The sequence below is a fragment of the Uloborus diversus genome, chromosome 1, assembly GCF_026930045.1.
Source record: "Uloborus diversus isolate 005 chromosome 1, Udiv.v.3.1, whole genome shotgun sequence".
In the NCBI taxonomy this organism is placed as follows: Eukaryota; Metazoa; Arthropoda; class Arachnida; order Araneae; family Uloboridae; genus Uloborus; species Uloborus diversus.
In genome coordinates, this window is record NC_072731.1 from 118,506,528 (window position 1) to 118,525,373 (window position 18,846).

The 18,846-nt window shown below is 33.7% G+C and overlaps 1 protein-coding gene across 1 annotated transcript in view; it reads left to right on the top strand.

Moving 5' to 3' along the window:
• Positions 1 to 18,846, top strand: part of LOC129231748 (aconitate hydratase, mitochondrial-like) — a gene marked incomplete at its 3' end in the record, with an annotated part of 101,417 nt that overhangs the window by 26,092 nt on the left and 56,479 nt on the right. The window contains 1 exon segment of the mRNA XM_054866111.1: positions 4,578 to 4,716. Coding sequence (XP_054722086.1) covers positions 4,578 to 4,716 — 139 coding nt within the window.

The window sequence follows — 18,846 nt, forward strand, 5'->3', positions numbered from 1 at the left end:
ATTAATTCATTTAAAAAATTGTTTTTGGCAACAGGGAAAAAGGAAACGATATTTTTATTATTTTGATATGATGTATTTATTTTAATGAGCTTATGAATTTTAATTATAATTTTTTCGTTTTGAAAGCTGTTAAAGATTTTTGTATTGGAAAAAAGTGTATTAGCTGCTTTGTTTAAAAATTGCTTTTTTTTTCATGCATCGATTTTTTTAGATGAGTGAGGAATATTTTATTCCTAGAAATCAGCTTAAAGTATTTTAAAAATATGTTTGAAAAAATTCGCGATTTTAGCTATTTTTGAGTATAATGATCAGGTACTAGAAAGTAGTATGGGTATACGGGAAAGTAGGCTCACCTAGTTCTAGACAGAACTTCTTGTTTTTCTGTTATCAAATAATCACATTTAGTTTTTTGAAAATAAGTTGTGTCAATGGTGTTCCCATAGGGTATATATACGCTGTATACTCTAAAACATATTTTAGATGCATAGCGTATACCAAAAATTTTCATATTATGTATATGATCGCATACACATATTGTGCATAATGGATTACTGGGAGTATATCCTCAGAAAAATTGATGGGAACATGAGTGGTATTGTTGTGTAGTATTGTAAAATGTGTAAACAAATCAGTCTTGAAAACTGCAAAATTCTATACTTTGCAAATTGCGTGGTCCAAACTGTAGATTAAAAAGAGCTGACTGTTCATGGGCGGATTTATGGGGGGTCAGAGGGGGGCAATGCCCCCCCAGTTTTGGGAGGACTTTATGTAGTAACAACACATCTTCCAAAAATTTAAAAAAAAAAAAAAATCATTATTTTTTAGTTTTTGAATAGTTCAGAAGAGCATGGGTGGATTTATAGGGGGGGGGGCAAAGGGGACAATGCTCCCCAGTTTTGGGAAGAGTTTATATAGTAACAACTTATCTTCCAAAATCTTACAACAACAAAAAAAAATCATGATTTTTTTCTTTTTTGAATAGGAAATTAAAGTTTATTTTTTCTTTTAAACTTAAAATAGCCGTTTCTTACAAAGATTGAACACTACTGTACAAGTGTATAATCTACTACTCAATTTCAGAGGCTGAAAAGTGCAAATTATTGATAGGTTCTAAAATCCCTGAAAATAATTGGCGCAGTATACAGGGTTCGTACGGGTCATGGAAATCCTGGAAAGTCATGGAAAAAAAATAAACAAATTCCAGGCCTGGAAAAGTCATGGAAAATTAATATTTTCATCATAAGTCATTTAAATATAAGTTAAGTCATGGAAAAATGTCTTGGGCAGAAATAAAGAACAGTAAAGAATTAAAATTTTGAGTGATTCAACCGTATTGCATATAAAAGCTATTAATACTCGAAGATTGAACGATCTCAGAAACGAATTTGAGTTTAGAAATCCTATTGCATCCGCTTCTGTAACACTCGCCCGCCTTTTTTTGTATGTGATTTTACTGCTGAAACATCCCTAATTTTGAATTCACCATTATTTTTAGAACTTATATGTTATATTCTGTAGTAGTGGGCTTAGCATGTTCTTGATTTCACCACACCCACTCAAAAAGTAATTTAATCGCATCCGAGTTTATTTCAACCACTTGTAATTGTCAGAGTTTATCTTAATTTGTTGAAAGCTTTAGAAAATGAAGACTTTAGTCAGACGATAGAACATACAAATAGGGGAATTCTAATAGTCAAACAGTAGTGCCCAACGTGCAGCTCGCAAAATTGATCTATGTGGCCAGCTGCAATATCTGGTTTAGAAAAATGAATTTACTAATAAACATGACTTAACTTCAATGAATGAAAATACTGTCAAGTTACATGGATGATTAGAAGCACTGTTGAGACCAAATGGCAATATATTTTTTTTTAAAGTAAATTTACGATCTGAAACTTAGTAATAACTCATTTCACTTTTGTCCCATTCATTACTATTTTGCCCTATTCATTAAATAATTATTAGACATTTAAACATCAGTGTATTGCATTCACTATATTTTTACTTAACTGAAGTTTATATGATAAAGACAAATAAGAATAGTTTACTAGTTTCTGCAGTGTGCACTGATATTTTTTTAGTCAAGTAAGTGCTTTGATGAGGTAGTGCCATTCATGTAAAAGTCTTGCAAATGCCCACTTCCGAAAATTGGCAGGTTTGACATTAAATAGTACCATTCTCTTCGTTTAACAAGGTCATGAAAATTTTTTATGAAGTCATGAGAAAGTCTTGGAAAAGTCATGGAATTTTTTCATTCGAATTGAGTATGAACCCTGAGTATAGCCTGCAAGGGCTCTTGAATGAAAAACCCAATCTAACCAACAAATCTTGAAAATAATTAGACAAGTCTTTGAAACTCCTAAGCAAAGTGTGTTTCAATTTTATTTCTTATCAAGTGTATAAATTAAGAATTGTTCAAATGGGTAGTATGTTACTCTCTTGATACCTATTCTCTAAATCTGTGCACCATTTCTTTTAAAGTATTAACTTGCATCACAAAGCACTTTTAAAGCGTATATCTTTAAAAAAAATTATTTGCCTATTTCCAATTAACCCTTATAAGACTTCAAAATGCAGAATTTTATATCCATTTTAGATAATTTCCTCCGGGGGAGTAACCCCCAGGCCCCCTAAAACTGGAGATATTCTATATCCCACTTAAAAGGGAGCACTGCGTTACTCTCTTAATACCAGCCCCCTCTCTTTTAAGGTCAATTTAAAAAGGACAGCATGATTACACACAGTAATGAAAACGACACATAAAAGGTAAAGAATGGCCTTACGCATCGCTGAAAACAGACAAAAACATGGGAAGGGGGGGGGGATTAAAAATGTTGCTCAAAAAAAAAAAAAATCCTGCCCCCCCCCCAGGAACTCAGTCCTAAATCCGCCTATGTGACTGTTTCATATTCAATGTATATTTTAACATAAAAGTCAACCTTTATACATTATGCTTAAAAATTATGTATTTTGTTCCTTTTTTTTGCATTCTAACTGACTTTTTAAAACAATTCATAGAAGTAGGTCAACCAGGGCCCAATGCAGGCTTGATTTCGTAAATGTTTGTTAGTGCCTCCACGAATTTAACGCTAGTGATATCAATAGGGGAAGCTGCCGTACCCACGGACAAAATTTACTTTTCAATTTTTGCTGGTCTCTGAGAATGGATAATCAATCACAAAATTTTTCTGGCAAATCTACAACTTATCATCTAATTTGGCAATTTTTGTTAGGTAAAAATCTCAAAGCTTTCAACCTCAAAAAAAATTTTTTTTTTGAAAACCATCTTTTTTGTTTGTGGGTACAACAACCTGCTCACCCCGCGTACACATACCTTTGTACCCACGGACATATAAAACAATAATATATAAATAGGTCTGAGGAACTCAATTATACACAATGCATTTTCATAGCCATTTTATATTGAAATACGTCAAACATCCATCGAAAATATCATTAAATAACATATACAACATAAATTAAACTTTAAAAATTAATCGAAGGTTTTTCAATTTTTTTAATTTTTTTAATTTTTATTGTCAGTGAACTCTTTAAAAAAGTTATAAGTCTTAAGAGAGTTAATGATGTTGTGAATAATTAATATGTTTTTAAACAAAAAATAACTAGATTCATGACAGTATCGGTCTCTGTGTACTAACATAATAATTTCAATTTATATGCTAATTGAAACCTTTAACCAAAACTAACCCTTACAAAAAAGAGCTCAGTTTAGATTAAACCAACAAAAATCTAGAAAAGTCGAATTCAAATGAAAACAGGTGGGATTGGCGGTTTGTAGATCCTACAACAGGTGGGGGTTACTTCAACACTATTTTCAAGTCGTACTTCAAATTCATCATCATTGTTAAAAGCAAATTTTAAATGTTGATGACAAGGCACCTTTTCGAGGTACTTCACATTGTAAAAAGATTTCGGTGTGACCCAAGGAGACTAAAAATTGCTGTCTGTAGGTACACATGGTTTTGTGTGTCCTTGGGTACAAAGGTATGCCATTTTAGTTTTACAAGGCAGTCACATCAACAGGATCACAGTTTTACAACATTAAAAATCAGAAATAAAACCTTCAAAATATAGGGAATCATATCTACAACAAAAATGAATAATACAATCCACGACAAAGTAAAATAAAAGAAATTGTCTTTTTTTTTAACTTAGATCCTACTAAAACCGAAAAAATGTGATAGAATCTTAAATGTTCGTTTGATGGCGTTGAAACTTTCTGGGGTATTGGAGAGGGCTGTGACACATACATTGAACCCCAAATGGAATCCCTCTCGACGATACCTGGAATTTCCTGACCAACGTAAGTAGGTACAACCGTCTGTGGGTACAGCAGCTTCCTCTACCGATACAAAAATAATGTAATAAAATTGGCAAGTTCTTATAGATTGTTATTTTCCGAAAAATCATTTTTAATCGGCACTTATTGCTCTGCTTGAAAAAACAAATATGCTCATGAGATTGAATTTCCAACGAGTTAGTGCAAACATGGTATCCACCTGTATTTTTGCATTTTTTTTTATTTAATAGTAAAATGTTTAAATTACATTTTTTAGATTGAAAAAACCCCTGACGTTGGCAGAAAAAGTACTTTATTCTCATTTAGATGAGCCAGCTAGCCAGGACATTGAGAGGGGGAAAAGTTATCTTCGTCTGCGACCTGACCGAGTTGCAATGCAAGATGCTACTGCCCAGGTAAAGGTCTAGAACACAGAAATCATAAGTAGGAGTAATCAATAAAAATTAGGGTAGGATAAATTTTTGTGTGAATTGTTTCAAAGCTTTTCTTATGCTATTTTATTTCACATTTTTTGGTTGAAAATATTGTTTAATTATTGTAATTAGATTCAACACATTCTATTATTGTAGTTTCAACTTCTTTACAAGTGTAAAAAAAGAAAATGACTGTATAAAACTGCAATGAAATTATCATTCTCTAAATTGACTATTTGGACCTATGTAGTGTTTAGTTGTTTTAAATTTCATTAGATCCACATTAATGCAGACTAATAAGGGGTCCAAATTAAAATTTTAAATTTTATTATATCCTTATTGCTTTATACACTAATGTATTAAAAACTAATATTTTATCTAAATTGTAGTTTCATGAGAATTTTATAATTATTTTTGTGCTACGAACTTTAAAATCTAACAACTTTAATTTTTGGTGTAATCGCCATATTGGGTAGATGGAAGTAGAGCTCAGAGCTGGGAAATTTGGTGAGTAGCCAGTGGCTGGTAGACACAGTTTTATTAGTGGCCACTTCTTAAAATTAGTAGCCAATTTTTTAAACTGCAACTATGTTTCAAATTTTTATTAATAATGAAAAAAAGTATCATTAGAATATCGCTCACACGCACAAAAGGTGACACAACCAAAAAGCATAAAATTTTATTTTAGAGCTCAGAATCCAGACTAAAATCCGTATAAGTGTAACAGTCAGCTGAGCAGGCATCATTAGCAGTAGAGACTACTGGCTCAGAATCTAGACCAGAGTCAGTATAGCTACAAAAGTCAGCTAAGCGGGCATCATTAACAGTTTAGACGAGACTCTGAGAATCTAGACAACTAGAAGCCTCAGTGGAATGGGCATCATTAGCACCAGGTTCTGATACAGCTGGATGTTGATTAGTTGCAGTAGTTGATACAAGACTCCTATATTAGGGAGAAAAGCTCCGTTTTTAATAAAACTTGTTCTAATCTAATAATCTTTTTTGTAGAAATATGTTTAGGGGAAAAATAGAAGACTTCAAAATTTTTGTACAAAGTGTAAGCGAAAAATGGTTAACCATCGTTATATCTATCATTTTTGAGCAGACTTCAATACTTGTTAGAAGAAGAATGGATAATGTTCAAAGAATAAAAATATTTTTAACTTCTTAGAGCAATTTTCAGCCAAAGTTATGAAATATTTTCTCCTAAAAAATTTTTATTCTCTAAATTTGTTTGTACTCAGGGGCGGTTAGAGAAATTAATTTTTGTGAGGGCACCCAGAAAAGTAAAAAGTGCCTCACTCCTTCATTAATTTTTTTTTATAAGAAAAGTTCTCATAAGGTTAAAAATTTTTACAAAAAAAACCCCCCTAATGCTGAATAATCTACTTTAAACTGTAGAAATACTACACACTAGATAACTTCAAATGTGTGGCAGTAGAATATCATTTTTAACATTTTAAGTCAATCAACGACTAAACCTTATGTCAAATTATATAATATTATTCAACCAATTTAGTATAATAGCGTACAGTATGATCAAAATTACTCTCCTTTTCCTATCACCGACAAATTAATGAACAAATCTTACTATTATGTACCCTAGATTTCGAAATTCCTGAATTTTTATGTGTTCTTTTACACAGACCCTGATTGCAATGTTATTTCCACAGCAAATCAAAGTGATGCAATTCAAATAAGTTTTGTATGTGTGTGCGAGTGCTTTTTTTAAAGCAATTGTTTTAAAAAATTTTACTTAACTCTTTAAGACCGGGAAGGGGGGAATTTTTTACTTTGGTTAAGTCCTGACTTTTTCGACCAAGCTATTTTGGAAATGGAATCGTCCACTCTGAGACCCCCATTGGCAACAACTCGTCAGTTCTTGTGTGCACTAATTGCAGGAGGCGTGGTAAGCTGTCACCTTAATCCTGATACCACCTGTTAACTGTAATACTTCTTGCAGAGTTAGTGAAAGAACTAACATTTCATCTACTTTCTGTGAATAACTGATGAAGAGACTTCTTTAAAAAATAACTAAAATTTATTAACACGTGAAAAAAGGTAAATATAATTGTATAAACATAACTGAAGCCAAAGGTAAAAAAAGATTAATTAAATATGACTAGCAAATTAGTTAAGCTCATCCTAATACGGCTCGCTAATCTATTACCACGATCAGCCAAGCACAGTCGGCAATCCGCCGAACAATACGAGCTCTACCCTAGCTAACTTTTACAGGACAGACATCACCGAACGAGTCTTAAAAAAGAGAGAGCGAATCTCAGCTCCGATCGCTATTAAATAGTCTGTCCTCATCATTATTCACATCAATGCCCTCACGTCCACGCAACCAATGAGGATGCACCAAGTGGCAGAGACGCCTCCCTGCTAAGCCAATGGCGGGAGTCTGTTACATCACACATCCGATCCGATCACTCACTTCCGATTCACTTGGATCGTTGTTCCGAACAAGCATCGGTTGATTATCCTGAAGTTCAGTTACCTGGGCAAAAGTAAGTGTAGAGATATTTGTAAAAATTCTATTTCTAACAATGCCCCTCCTCTCTACATCTTACAAGAAACAGCTAATAAAATTTTTTTCAAAAAAACATCTTTGGCTTCTAGTTTTCACAAATCCATTCTATAACTTTATAGAAAAGTGAAAATATAACAATAATTAAGCATAATACAAAACATCGTTCGGCGATATATCACATTCCATCAGGACGAAAATACATGCATCCAATCGCAAATTACAATCCAGACTTTAATCTAAAACTCGAGAAGAAAAAAAAAACATTTGCAAAAACACAAGTATAAACACATTCGTAATAAAGTATGCAATAAAAGTGTACATATTAAATTTTTAACTAATTACTGCAGTGTATACTAGAGCTGTAATTTGCAAAAATTTATTCTAATATATAACACCCTAAAATTTCTCATTTTCAAAAAAAACGTTGGTAAATTCGATTGTATTTAATAAAATTTCGCGAATATTTCATTTTTGAGAAAGTTACACAATACAGAAAAGCATTTCCTAATACATTAAAAAATTTCCTGATACAAATGTCGAAATTACATCTTTCAAATTGAATATTCATTGTTAGTAAAAGTGGTTAATGAAAAATTATTTCACAAAATTTTACAAGTTCAGTTCTAGAAAGTGGTTTTGTAAATACGTCAGCTTGGTTTTCTTTACTTCTTACAAAATTATTGCAGAAAATTTCCTGATAAATTAAGTCCCTCACAAAAAATAATTTAACATCGATGTGCTTCGTTCTATAATTTTCAATTGGGGATTTACAGAAATCTATCGTGGCCTGATTATCCGCGTACAATATTGATTTTACTTTCTGGCTATTGGTAATTCCAAAGTTAATGCACTCATCTAAAATTCTGTCAAACCATAGCAATTCTTTTGCTGCTTCCGTAAGTGCAACGAATTCCGATTCCATGGTTGACAAGCATATGTTTTTTTTCTTTGAACGTACGCCAAAAAATCGGAGCATTATCTAGTGAAATTATTTGTCCCCCTAAGGAAGTTCTATCATCTTTGTTACTGGCGAAATCAGCATCGTTAAATCCCACGATTTGTAATTTGTTACATTTTAGACTGAGTTTGAAATCTTTAGTGTGAGACACGTAACCTAATAATTTAAGTAATCCTCCCCAATGAAACATTCCAGGATTTGCCTGAAATTGGCTGAATATGTTTACGGCAAAGCAAATATCCGGTCTGGTCCAGTTTGCAATAAATGCGAGACAACCTAACAAATTTCTATAAGGAATTTCAGACATTTCAAGTTTTTCACTTTCTGATTGAGGACAATTTGAATTGGAATAAACTATACCTTTACTTATTGGTAATGAATAAATTGGAAAGTTAAAATGCCTAAAACGGTCACAAATTTCTGTAATATAATTTGTTTGATGCATTTTAATTTCATTTTCATATTCCTCAAAATTTACACCAAGTAGTGTCTTGGTTTTTCCCAAAATTTTAAGGTCAAAATGTTTATTCAACAAGTTTAAAACAAATTCAATATTTTTACTATTTTTCCCGAATAACACAATATCATCAACATATTATAAAAGTATTACTTTGGATTGAAAAATATAAACACAATTACACCTTTGAAATTTGTTAAAACCTATATTTGCTAAAACGCTGTCTATTTCATAATACCAATTTCGACCACTTTGAAGTCCGTAAATTGCCTTTTGAAGTTTACACACATAGTTTTCCTTCCCTTTTTCAACAAAACCGGGAGGTTGTTGCATATACACATCTTCTTTTAAGGGAGCATAAAGGTATGCACATTTTACATCGCACTGGACATTTTCCCACTTTTGAAAAATTACAAGAAATGCGAAAAAGAAACGGATTACACTAAATGATACAACGGGGCTGAATGTTAAATCGTACGAATCAAATTGAACTTGTTTGTGACCTTGTGCACACAACCTTGATTTCCACCTTACGATTTGGCCCTGTTCGTTTCGTTTAACAGTATATACCCATCTACATCCTATTACATTTGCGTTTTCTGGAAATGGTGTCAAAGTCCATACCCTTCTTTCCTGAAAAACTTTCATTTCTTCCTTCATGGAATTTTCCCAGTTTTCCCTCTGTTTTGACTTTAAAAATTGTTTGTAAGTATTGGGAATAATTATCTCTTCTTCATCTAGTCATAATTGAGAAAAGTTTGCGCTCGTGGATTGACCATTAACTTCCCCTTCATACGTATTTTTACCTTGGAAATTAAAAATATGCGGTTCAAAAACTATAGCATTTCTGTTACAATACTTTCTGATATCATGAATGGATCTTAACCGTTTCAAACTATTTTTTTCGTAATAATACACATCAGTTCGCGATCCATCTTTCCGCGGTGCTATTTTTCTAAACCAAGTTGTTTCTTTTAGGGGTCTAACTTCTTCATCAATGGAACTTTCATCTTCCGACGTATTGTCGATTTCGCGATCTGAACCCGTAGAATTTTCTACGTTCTGGGATTGGCTCGCATTTTCGTACACGGAACTTTCATCATCTGAAGAAAAATTAGATTTATCGTCAAAATGACAATGGCCCATCACCGCTCCACTGCGATTATTTTTAAATTCATTTTTATAGAACAAATTCTCATTAAAGGAAATATTAATGCTTTCTACAACCTTATCAGTTTCTGGGAAATAAACACGATAACCCTTCGTCTTAAAGGCATATCCGATGAGAACACCTTTTCTAGCTTTTAATTCTCGTTTATTACGTTTCTGCTTCGGAATTCCGACGTAAGACACGATTCCGAATGGTTTAAGGTGTGTTACTGAAGGAATATTTCTCCCATAAAGCTCAAATGGTGTTTTTCTTTGACCCGAATGGCAAACTCTGTTCCAGGTGTAAACGAAGTGCAACATTGCATCTGGCCAAAACTTTTTATCTAGTCCGCTTTCCTCAAGCAGTACAGTGGCCCCATTAGCAACTACCCTGTTAAATACTTCACTGACACCGTTCTGTTCTGGACAAAAAGAGTTCGTTAATTCGTGAGAAATACCAGAATTCTTACAAAACTGTTGAAATTCATTATTGACATATTCCCCTCCGTTATCAGTTCTTATAGCTTTCACTTTACTTCCTAAAAATCTTTCAGCCCCTCCTGATATGCTGAATAAGGATACCAGTTACTTGCCTCTTTTCTCTGATCGGATACAGCGAAACTCGTTTGGAATAGTCATCAATGACTGACACGTAGTATCTCTCCCCATTTCTTCCTTTTACGGGATATGGTCCCCAAACATCAGAATAAATTAAATCAAGAGGTTTTTCAGATTTAACTTTATTAATGGGTTTGAAGGATGCCCTCTTAAATTTTCCCAATTTACAATCTTCACAAATAAATTCCCCCCCCCCCTTTGAATTTCGGCAAACCCCGTACACTTTCTAAGTTGCTGGTTTTCTTTATACAATCAGCATTTACGTGGGCTAATCTTTTATGCCAAATTTCTAAGGATTCAACATTTGAAGATTCAACATTAACGATATTACGAGAAAAATGACTAGAGTTTTGTTTATCCTTCAAATTTACGTTATCATGACTAGACTTTTGAAAACATTTATCAACATTTTGGGGTTTTACATAATATATACCATTATTTAAAAATGCTTTAAAAATAACACCTTTCTGGTCTGATACCGTCAAAACACCATTTTTAGCTTCAAATTTTGCCCCACCTTTATCAAATTTAGATCCCGAAATTAAATTTCGTCTCAATTTGGAGGAGTAAAGTAAATCTTTTAAAACAATTTTTCTTTTACCAAATCTTAAATAAATATCCCCCTTTCCCTCAATCGGGAATGTTTTACCTTCAATGGCTACAGCCATTTCTTTGTTACTTAATTCTACAAAGTTCTGAAAAATGTCTCTGTCCTTTGATAAGTGGTGGGTGGCGGCACAATCAAAGATATATGAACTGGATCTATCCATTAGACAGTTTGCCTCACTTAAAAAGAAATCTTCATACTCACAAAAATCGGCCGATGGAGAACGGTGGTGGTCATCACTTCGCCGTTGAGAACCGCGCCTTTTCCATCTCGAACGACCTCTCCTTGGACTTAAGGGACGACTCTTTGCTTCAGGACAATACCTCTTGATATGACCAGTCTTGCGACAACGGAAACACGTTACGCTTTTGTTGTAGTCCTTGTTTACTGCGAAAGTTGTCTTGGCTTGAATGTCGAAATCATCATTTCTCAAAGATAGACGATTTTCCTCAGCTACCAGGTCGGACACAATCTTTGAAAAAATGAAATCGTCATCACTTCTCCGCAGTATACTCTGGACAATTCCGTCGAAACAGGATGGGAGGTACCGGAGCAGTTGGAATGACAGAAGTTCCTCTGAAAAAGGGGTCTTGAACTCCTTCATACGATCGTAAATTCTCCTCAATCTGGCTGCGAATACGTTGATTTTCTCGTTTTCTTCCATTCTAGATGAGGTTAACTCCGAAAAGAGCTTCATCTTGATACTTCTGTTGTCTGGAAAGTAGTTTTCTCTCAATTGGTTCCATGCTTCGTGGGGATCTTCGGTATTCTCAATAATTTTCCTGAATTCGTCTCCGACGTGTAGATATATCACGGCAACAGCAGATTGTCTCCTAGCTTCGAAATTTGCGACGTCTTTCGCGGTAACCCCTCTATCCGTGCTAATTTCGGGCTTGGTCTCTTTTCCAGTGACGATATTCCATAGATTCCGGTCGATGAGAACAAACTTCATATCACTGCACCAAGAAGAGTAGTTGTCGTCCTTCAATTTTTCTATCATTATGCTAGAGCACGCCATTCTTTAAAAATATGATTCCAAAAATCTTCGGCCCCTCCTTCACAAACAGTCTCTCAATTTCTCACAGAAAGAAAGGTTTTGAAAAAAAAATTTGCGCGTGAAATGTCAGTTATGGCAGGAATTGCCCATAACCTTCTTGATACCATTGATGAATGATACCACCTGTTAACTGTAATACTTCTTGCAGAGTTAGTGAAAGAACTAACATTTCATCTACTTTCTGTGAATAACTGATGAAGAGACTTCTTTAAAAAATAACTAAAATTTATTAACACGTGAAAAAAGGTAAATTTAATTGTATAAACATAACTGAAGCCAAAGGTAAAAAAAAGATTAATTAAATATGACTAGCAAGTTAGTTAAGCTCATCCTAATACGGCTCGCTAATCTATTACTACGATCAGCCAAGCACAGTCGGCAATCCGCCGAACAATACGAGCTCTACCCTAGCTACCTTTTACAGGACAGACATCACCGAACGAGTCTTAAAAAAGAGAGAGCGAATCTCAGCTCCGATCGCTATTAAATAGTCCGTCCTCATCATTATTCACATCAATGCCCTCACGTCCACGCAACCAATGAGGATGCACCAAGTGGCAGAGACGCCTCCCTGCTAAGCCAATGGCGGGAGTCTGTTACATCACACATCCGATCCGATCACTCACTTCCGATTCACTTGGATCGTTGGTCCGAACAAGCATCGGTTGATTATCGTGAAGTTCAGTTACCTGGGCAAAAGCAAGTGTAGAGATATTTGTAGAAATTCTATTTCTAACAAATCCCTGTCGCGCTTCAGGCGCGCAGCCTTTTTCGCTATTTCCCTAGTAATGTTTATCGCGTATCTTTCTTGTTGGTTCAGCTGTCTGCGATCTATAGACACATGAGATGCTTTAAAATTACGAATAAAACATCTAAATCAGAAAAAAATATTCAAAAATCAAAAGCAACTTCGGAATGAAGAATTTCAAAGGGAAAAAAATAGAACAAGATCAAAGTTTCTTCATTTCCCCTTCCTCCCAAAAAGCGAGCATCTTCACAAGTTATTAGCTATCAATCCGTGTAGTTGTATTGCCATTGGGAATTGTACATCACTGTCACTTGTCCCATCAGTTGAAAATACTTCGGTTGGAAGAAAGGATCTTTGAGATGGTCTCACAGTGTGACTTTCCATCAGTTCCTACCAGGGTTGGCTGGATTGGACCCAATTGGGTTGGACCCAGTGGGTTTTTTTGAAAAAACCCATCTAAAAAAACCATTATTTAGCCCACTTTTGGGTTTTGAGCATACGAACAATAGATTTTATCACTGGAGAAGTAACTTTGCCTTAACTGTTGGTAATCATGGAAACTAAAAAATTTGAAACTTCACCATACTTGGGTTTCGTCGTCTTTTATACTTTTCTTCAGAAAACGCTGAATTTTCCAGCTTTTTTTACCCCAATACAATTTCTATGCTTTGTCCATATACTTACGTTACAATATTCTACAAGTACCCCACATTTTCCCTAAAAAAAGACAAAAAACCCACATTTCTTTTAAAAACCCCAGCTTTAGTTGGGTTTTTTTGGGTTTTATTTAAAAAAACCCAAAAAACCCTGGGTCCATGGGCTTTTTTAAAAAAACCCGGGTTTTTGCCAACCCTGGTTCCTACCCATATTGCTAATCAGTTCGTTTTTTGGATATCATGTTCAGCCTACAGGGCAAAATGCCTAACCTTTCTAGTAGCTTTAGTTTTGGAAATATTTCCCCCGATTTCGATTGATTAAAAAAGTTAGAGCATAGCCAATAACTTTTATTCTTCTGCAGAATACAAAACATATAGTTCTTTTTAATGCATGTTTTTCTTTTTGACAAAGTTATTGAAAAAGGCTATAATAAAATTATAAAACATTCTTTTTTTAGGAATATACATATATTTTAGATTTTTAAGAGACATATTGTAGAATTACAGAAAATCAGAAAATATATCTCTGTACATGTGTTTAAATCTACCTATGTCTGTATCCATCTATCTATATCTCTAAATTTTTCTAATTTCTTTAAGAAAAGGTAAACATTGCCAACATCGTAGCTCAACTTATTACAGCTGCACTATAATTTATTAACTGCACTTTTAATTTATTAAAACTCATCCTTAACTGAACTCTTCCTGAAATTTTCATTGTTAGAAATTTCTAACGATTGTCACGAGGCAGACAAACACGGAACTTCTTATTTCATTATTTTAATATATATATATAAAGATATGTATGCATAAAAAATATTGCTTTGAGCGTGAGTGACATGTTGTTCAGAAGAAAATTAGAAAATGCTGTTTTGTGATTACATTTTTAGAAGTGCAAATTTTTAATATATTACTAGTAAGTATGACTTTACTCAGAACTTTGAACTCAAAAGGAAAAGTGATCCTTCACTAGATTAAATATTTTATGATATGGTAACTTAATTCTTTTTTTTTTCTCTCATTCTGGGAGAATAGTTGCCAAGGCATTTTCTTTAGTCACCAGAGCGGTCTGAACCTTTTAGTTGATCGGACCACGCTTACATACTATACATATTATGTGTGCGCATATGTAGTTATTATCTCATAATGTAATTATGACCTCGTATCTCATTTTTTGTTGCACTACTGTTTGGGTAGCAGTTGTGTGTGTTGGGTGGGGGGGGGGGTGGACGCAGTTTATTTTCAAGGGTCCATTTAAGCTCCTAACACATCTGTTTAGCTGCCTTTTTAGCTCTGATTTGCTAAGCGTTGCTTTCGAGATTCTAAAACTGGAAAGAAATAAGTACTTTGAGACTGAAAATAAAAATAATGAAAAAAAGTTAACAGATGGCAAAATTTTGCAAATAGTAGTTGCATACACGTGTTTCAAAGGTCCTTTTAACCCTAAAGCATGTATATGCAATTATTTGCGAATTGTGTGCTTTATCAGCATTGCTTTGTATTATTTTTACTAATGATAATTCGTACATAAATTTATAAAACCCAAAATACAATTTGTTTCTTAAAACTGGCATAAAAAGGTGATAATTAAAAGTGCAGGAAAATAAAAAGCACAATTGTACAACAAATTCGTCTTTTCTCGTTTTTTTGAGTGTACCATGTGACCTCAAGTCATTAGCAGCTCTCCATTCATGCAATTGTCGCTGTCACTTGCTAAATGACTATCGGCCAGAAGAAAGAAACTTCCTTGCGGTGGTCTCCCAGTAGGGGTCTCTTTCTGCCCAATACCCCTGCATTCGTTTAAGTGGGCCGGATTCGAGCTGTCTCGGATCTAAGCTACAAAGCCGTTTTCGGGCGGACTCGGTCTTAAGGAGTTAAGCTAGGAAGAAATTTAAAAGTAGTTAAAGCAGGGTTGGCAAGTTTCTGCCGAGGTGGTTAAAACCACTGGTAGAAACCGGTTAAAACCGGCATGGCAAAAACCACTTTCTGCCACATTTGTCGCAGAAACTGGCAAAAACTCAGTGACAAAAAATTAATTATTGACATACTATAGAAAAAGCATGGAGAAAATAATTAGCTGTTAACCAAAGCACAATTTAATTACAATATTATCACAATTCAAAATCAAATGTTATATTGTTTGAACCTTGCAGTTCAACTTGCAGCCCCTTGGAAAAGGTGGTTTCTAAAATCTAAACAGTTTTTCAATTTAATGTGTACAAATGAGAAATTTTAGAGTATTATACAAATACAAATACAAAAGTGACGACCAGCAACAGGCTCTGGGCCCAGCTAGTCTGGTCCTAGTCAATTTACAATCCCCAGTGAAGATCAATGGCCCTCTTAAAACTGTCTACTCCTTTGCTCATTACCACCTCTTCCGGTAAGCTGTTCCAAGGTTCCACTACCCTGCTAAAATAATTTTTCCTAATATCCATGTTAACCTGAGATTTAAATAGCTTAAAACAGTGACCCCTTATCCTGTTTTCAGTGTTAAACTTTAGCCCCGTAACATCTTTTGTTTTAATAAATTTAAACAGCTGAATCATGTCCCCTCGGTCTCTTCTTTGCTCAAGACTACATTTTTAGCCTTCTAAGCCTGGAATCATAATCTAAGTGGGAAAGTCCACTTATTAGCCTTGTAGCCCGCCTTTGAACCCTTTCCAATACATTAATGTCTTTCTTAAGATAAGGAGACCAAAACTGAACAGCATACTCCAAATGTAATACCTCCAATTCTTTTAACAGAAGAGATAGCAGGCAATGCATCAAGGAGCAAGCAATGTTCGTGAAACTTTCCTCTATTGCATATTTTTTTAACCCATTTCAGGCCGAGCATGGACATTTTATAAAATGTGGTAATATTTTTTTAAAATTGAGTTTAAAAGGCATCCATTAAGACACAAAAAAAGTTTCTTGCTTAAAAAATAATATTTAATAAAAAAAATAAAATGGTGCAATAAACGCACCATTGGCTAAATCAATGAACAAATATTTCAGTGGAACAATATTATTCTTAGTCCAATTTTTAAATGTAAATTTTCGAAGCATTTTGGATGTAAATGGACTGCATTTGAGGCACAAATAAATCGTGTGGTTTTTGAGCACTTTACATCGTCTGTGGGCTTTTTTTTCGTGTTCATTAATGGCATATGCTATTTTATCAGTCCGTATTTATTTCGGTAGAGCTGTGGATGATGGACGACCCTTGTTTGGATGTGTTATTTGTACCGTATTTTCACCAAATAGATTGTCCTTGAATTCAGCTTTTAATAGAGCAATCGCTATGTATGACCTAAAGTCTGCAAGTGGCATTTTCGTGTTATTAGCAATTCTATGTAGCTTCCATGAATTCACTATCAATAAATAATATTTGTAAATAATGGCCACCACCATTTTTTGCCTTGAATTCTGATCTGGTAATTTGCTATAGCAATTTCATGCAGGTCAACGCCTCCGATATGCTTATATTAGTTCAAAATAAAGGTTGGTTGTGAAATAGAAATTTCCTTTCGTTCACTGCGGCACGGGGCAATTTCACAATTGGCAAAACTGTTCCATTATTGTTAACAATCGTTGCTACAGCATAGTCGTTCTATTGGATAGCCAATGTCTTCGCATCCTTGTTGAATGCAAAATCATAGTCACCCCAAGGTTTTTTTTTCATATTTTTGGAGTCATCCAATACACATTCAGCAATGTGATTTTCGCGAACTGTTCAAGATGCAAAAAAAAAAAAAAAAACTTTTCTTTCAAAATTTCGAATAAACTGTAGGAAGAAAAAAAGCTTATTGAAATATATTTTGTGCATTTCAGGTTTTGAAACAACGTTAAGTAGTTTCATAACAACACTTGTTCCTAATGGCTTTTTTTTTTTTTTTTTTTGTTGATTACTGCCAGTCTCAGCACCTATATACGGAATAAATTGGAAAAGGTATCCGTCTGATGAGCACAAACGCCAAAGTTTGAATCCAAACCTTACTGGCTTTCCCTTTATGAACATTTTTGATGAATGCCTTCCAAAAAGGCTCTTTGTCACTTGACAAATTTTGAGAAAAGATTCCAAATTGTAAATACTTTTTTTTACATGCAGGAAAAATTGGCGTAATTTAGTAAACTTGTGTGTTTTATCAAGGCAAGAGTTATCGGATAAATGGATATTTTGTTTTATGTTTTTAAATCTGATTCGACTCGTGCTTCTCTGAATTATTGGCAGTTCTTTATCGTCATCTAAAGACCAGTACATATCTACTTGGGGAAGATAATAATATCCAGAAAGAATTAGTATGCCTGAAATATTTTCAAGTCTGTTGCGGAAAATTGGAAATCATGACTATTATTGTCATTAGCATATTTTTTTGAAAAAAAAAATAGAGAAATCTATTAGGTCACATCTATGAGACAAATTTAAATGAAATAACAATTTGCAAGAAAAAAAAACGTACGATTCCTTGCATAAAAACTAGGTTTTCAATTTTTGCTTATTGTTCATGCATTTGGCAAATGGTGCGTTTACGCACCATTAAATTTGTATAACAATTTATAAGATTTTTTATGACATTACTTTTATTTTATCTATAGAATTTACAACTTTAACCCATTAAGAACGTGTGATTAATTTCAAGTGGGGATTAATCATACAATTTCAAAAAGTCGAATTTGACAGTCGACGTTGCAAGGTAAAAAACAAGCACATTTTGAAATTTTCTCTAAAGAAAGTATTTGCTCCAAATGAATTACTATTTTATAGATGCCTTCAAAACCTTTTAAAATAGCATAAAAATTAAATTTGTAAAAAATATATGAAACAACGTTAATTAAAAATTCTTTACTGAAATGGTGCGTATACGCACCTTTGGTCGAAAATGGGTTAAACTGGACCAACTAGTAACTGGGGTAGTGGTAAAAATTTGAGGGGAAAAATAAGTTTTGAGATATGTGGCCAATTTTTTTGCAAAGCTGTGACATAAGGTAGAAAATCTACGTTAATATTGGCAAGTAAAATTCTGGCACCTTCTTGAAGCACATGTTAATTTCAATCAAGCAATTTAGATGAAGCATATGAGCGAGCAAATTATAATCAGTAATGCCTGTTTAATTCTGTATGTCACTCATCTTTCCTAATCACCCAGTTAATTTTATGTCTTTTGTTTTTCTAAATATTACGAGCATCTGCAATTGGAAAGTTCCCTTTTCGAACTAAATCAAGCGCACTAGCATAGGATTTTATTTTTTGAAATGATGAAGTGAAGTTTAATTTTTTATTTTACTTAAACGAATATCATTTAGTGATTACTTGAGACGCTTTTAAGTTTTTGCCAATTTC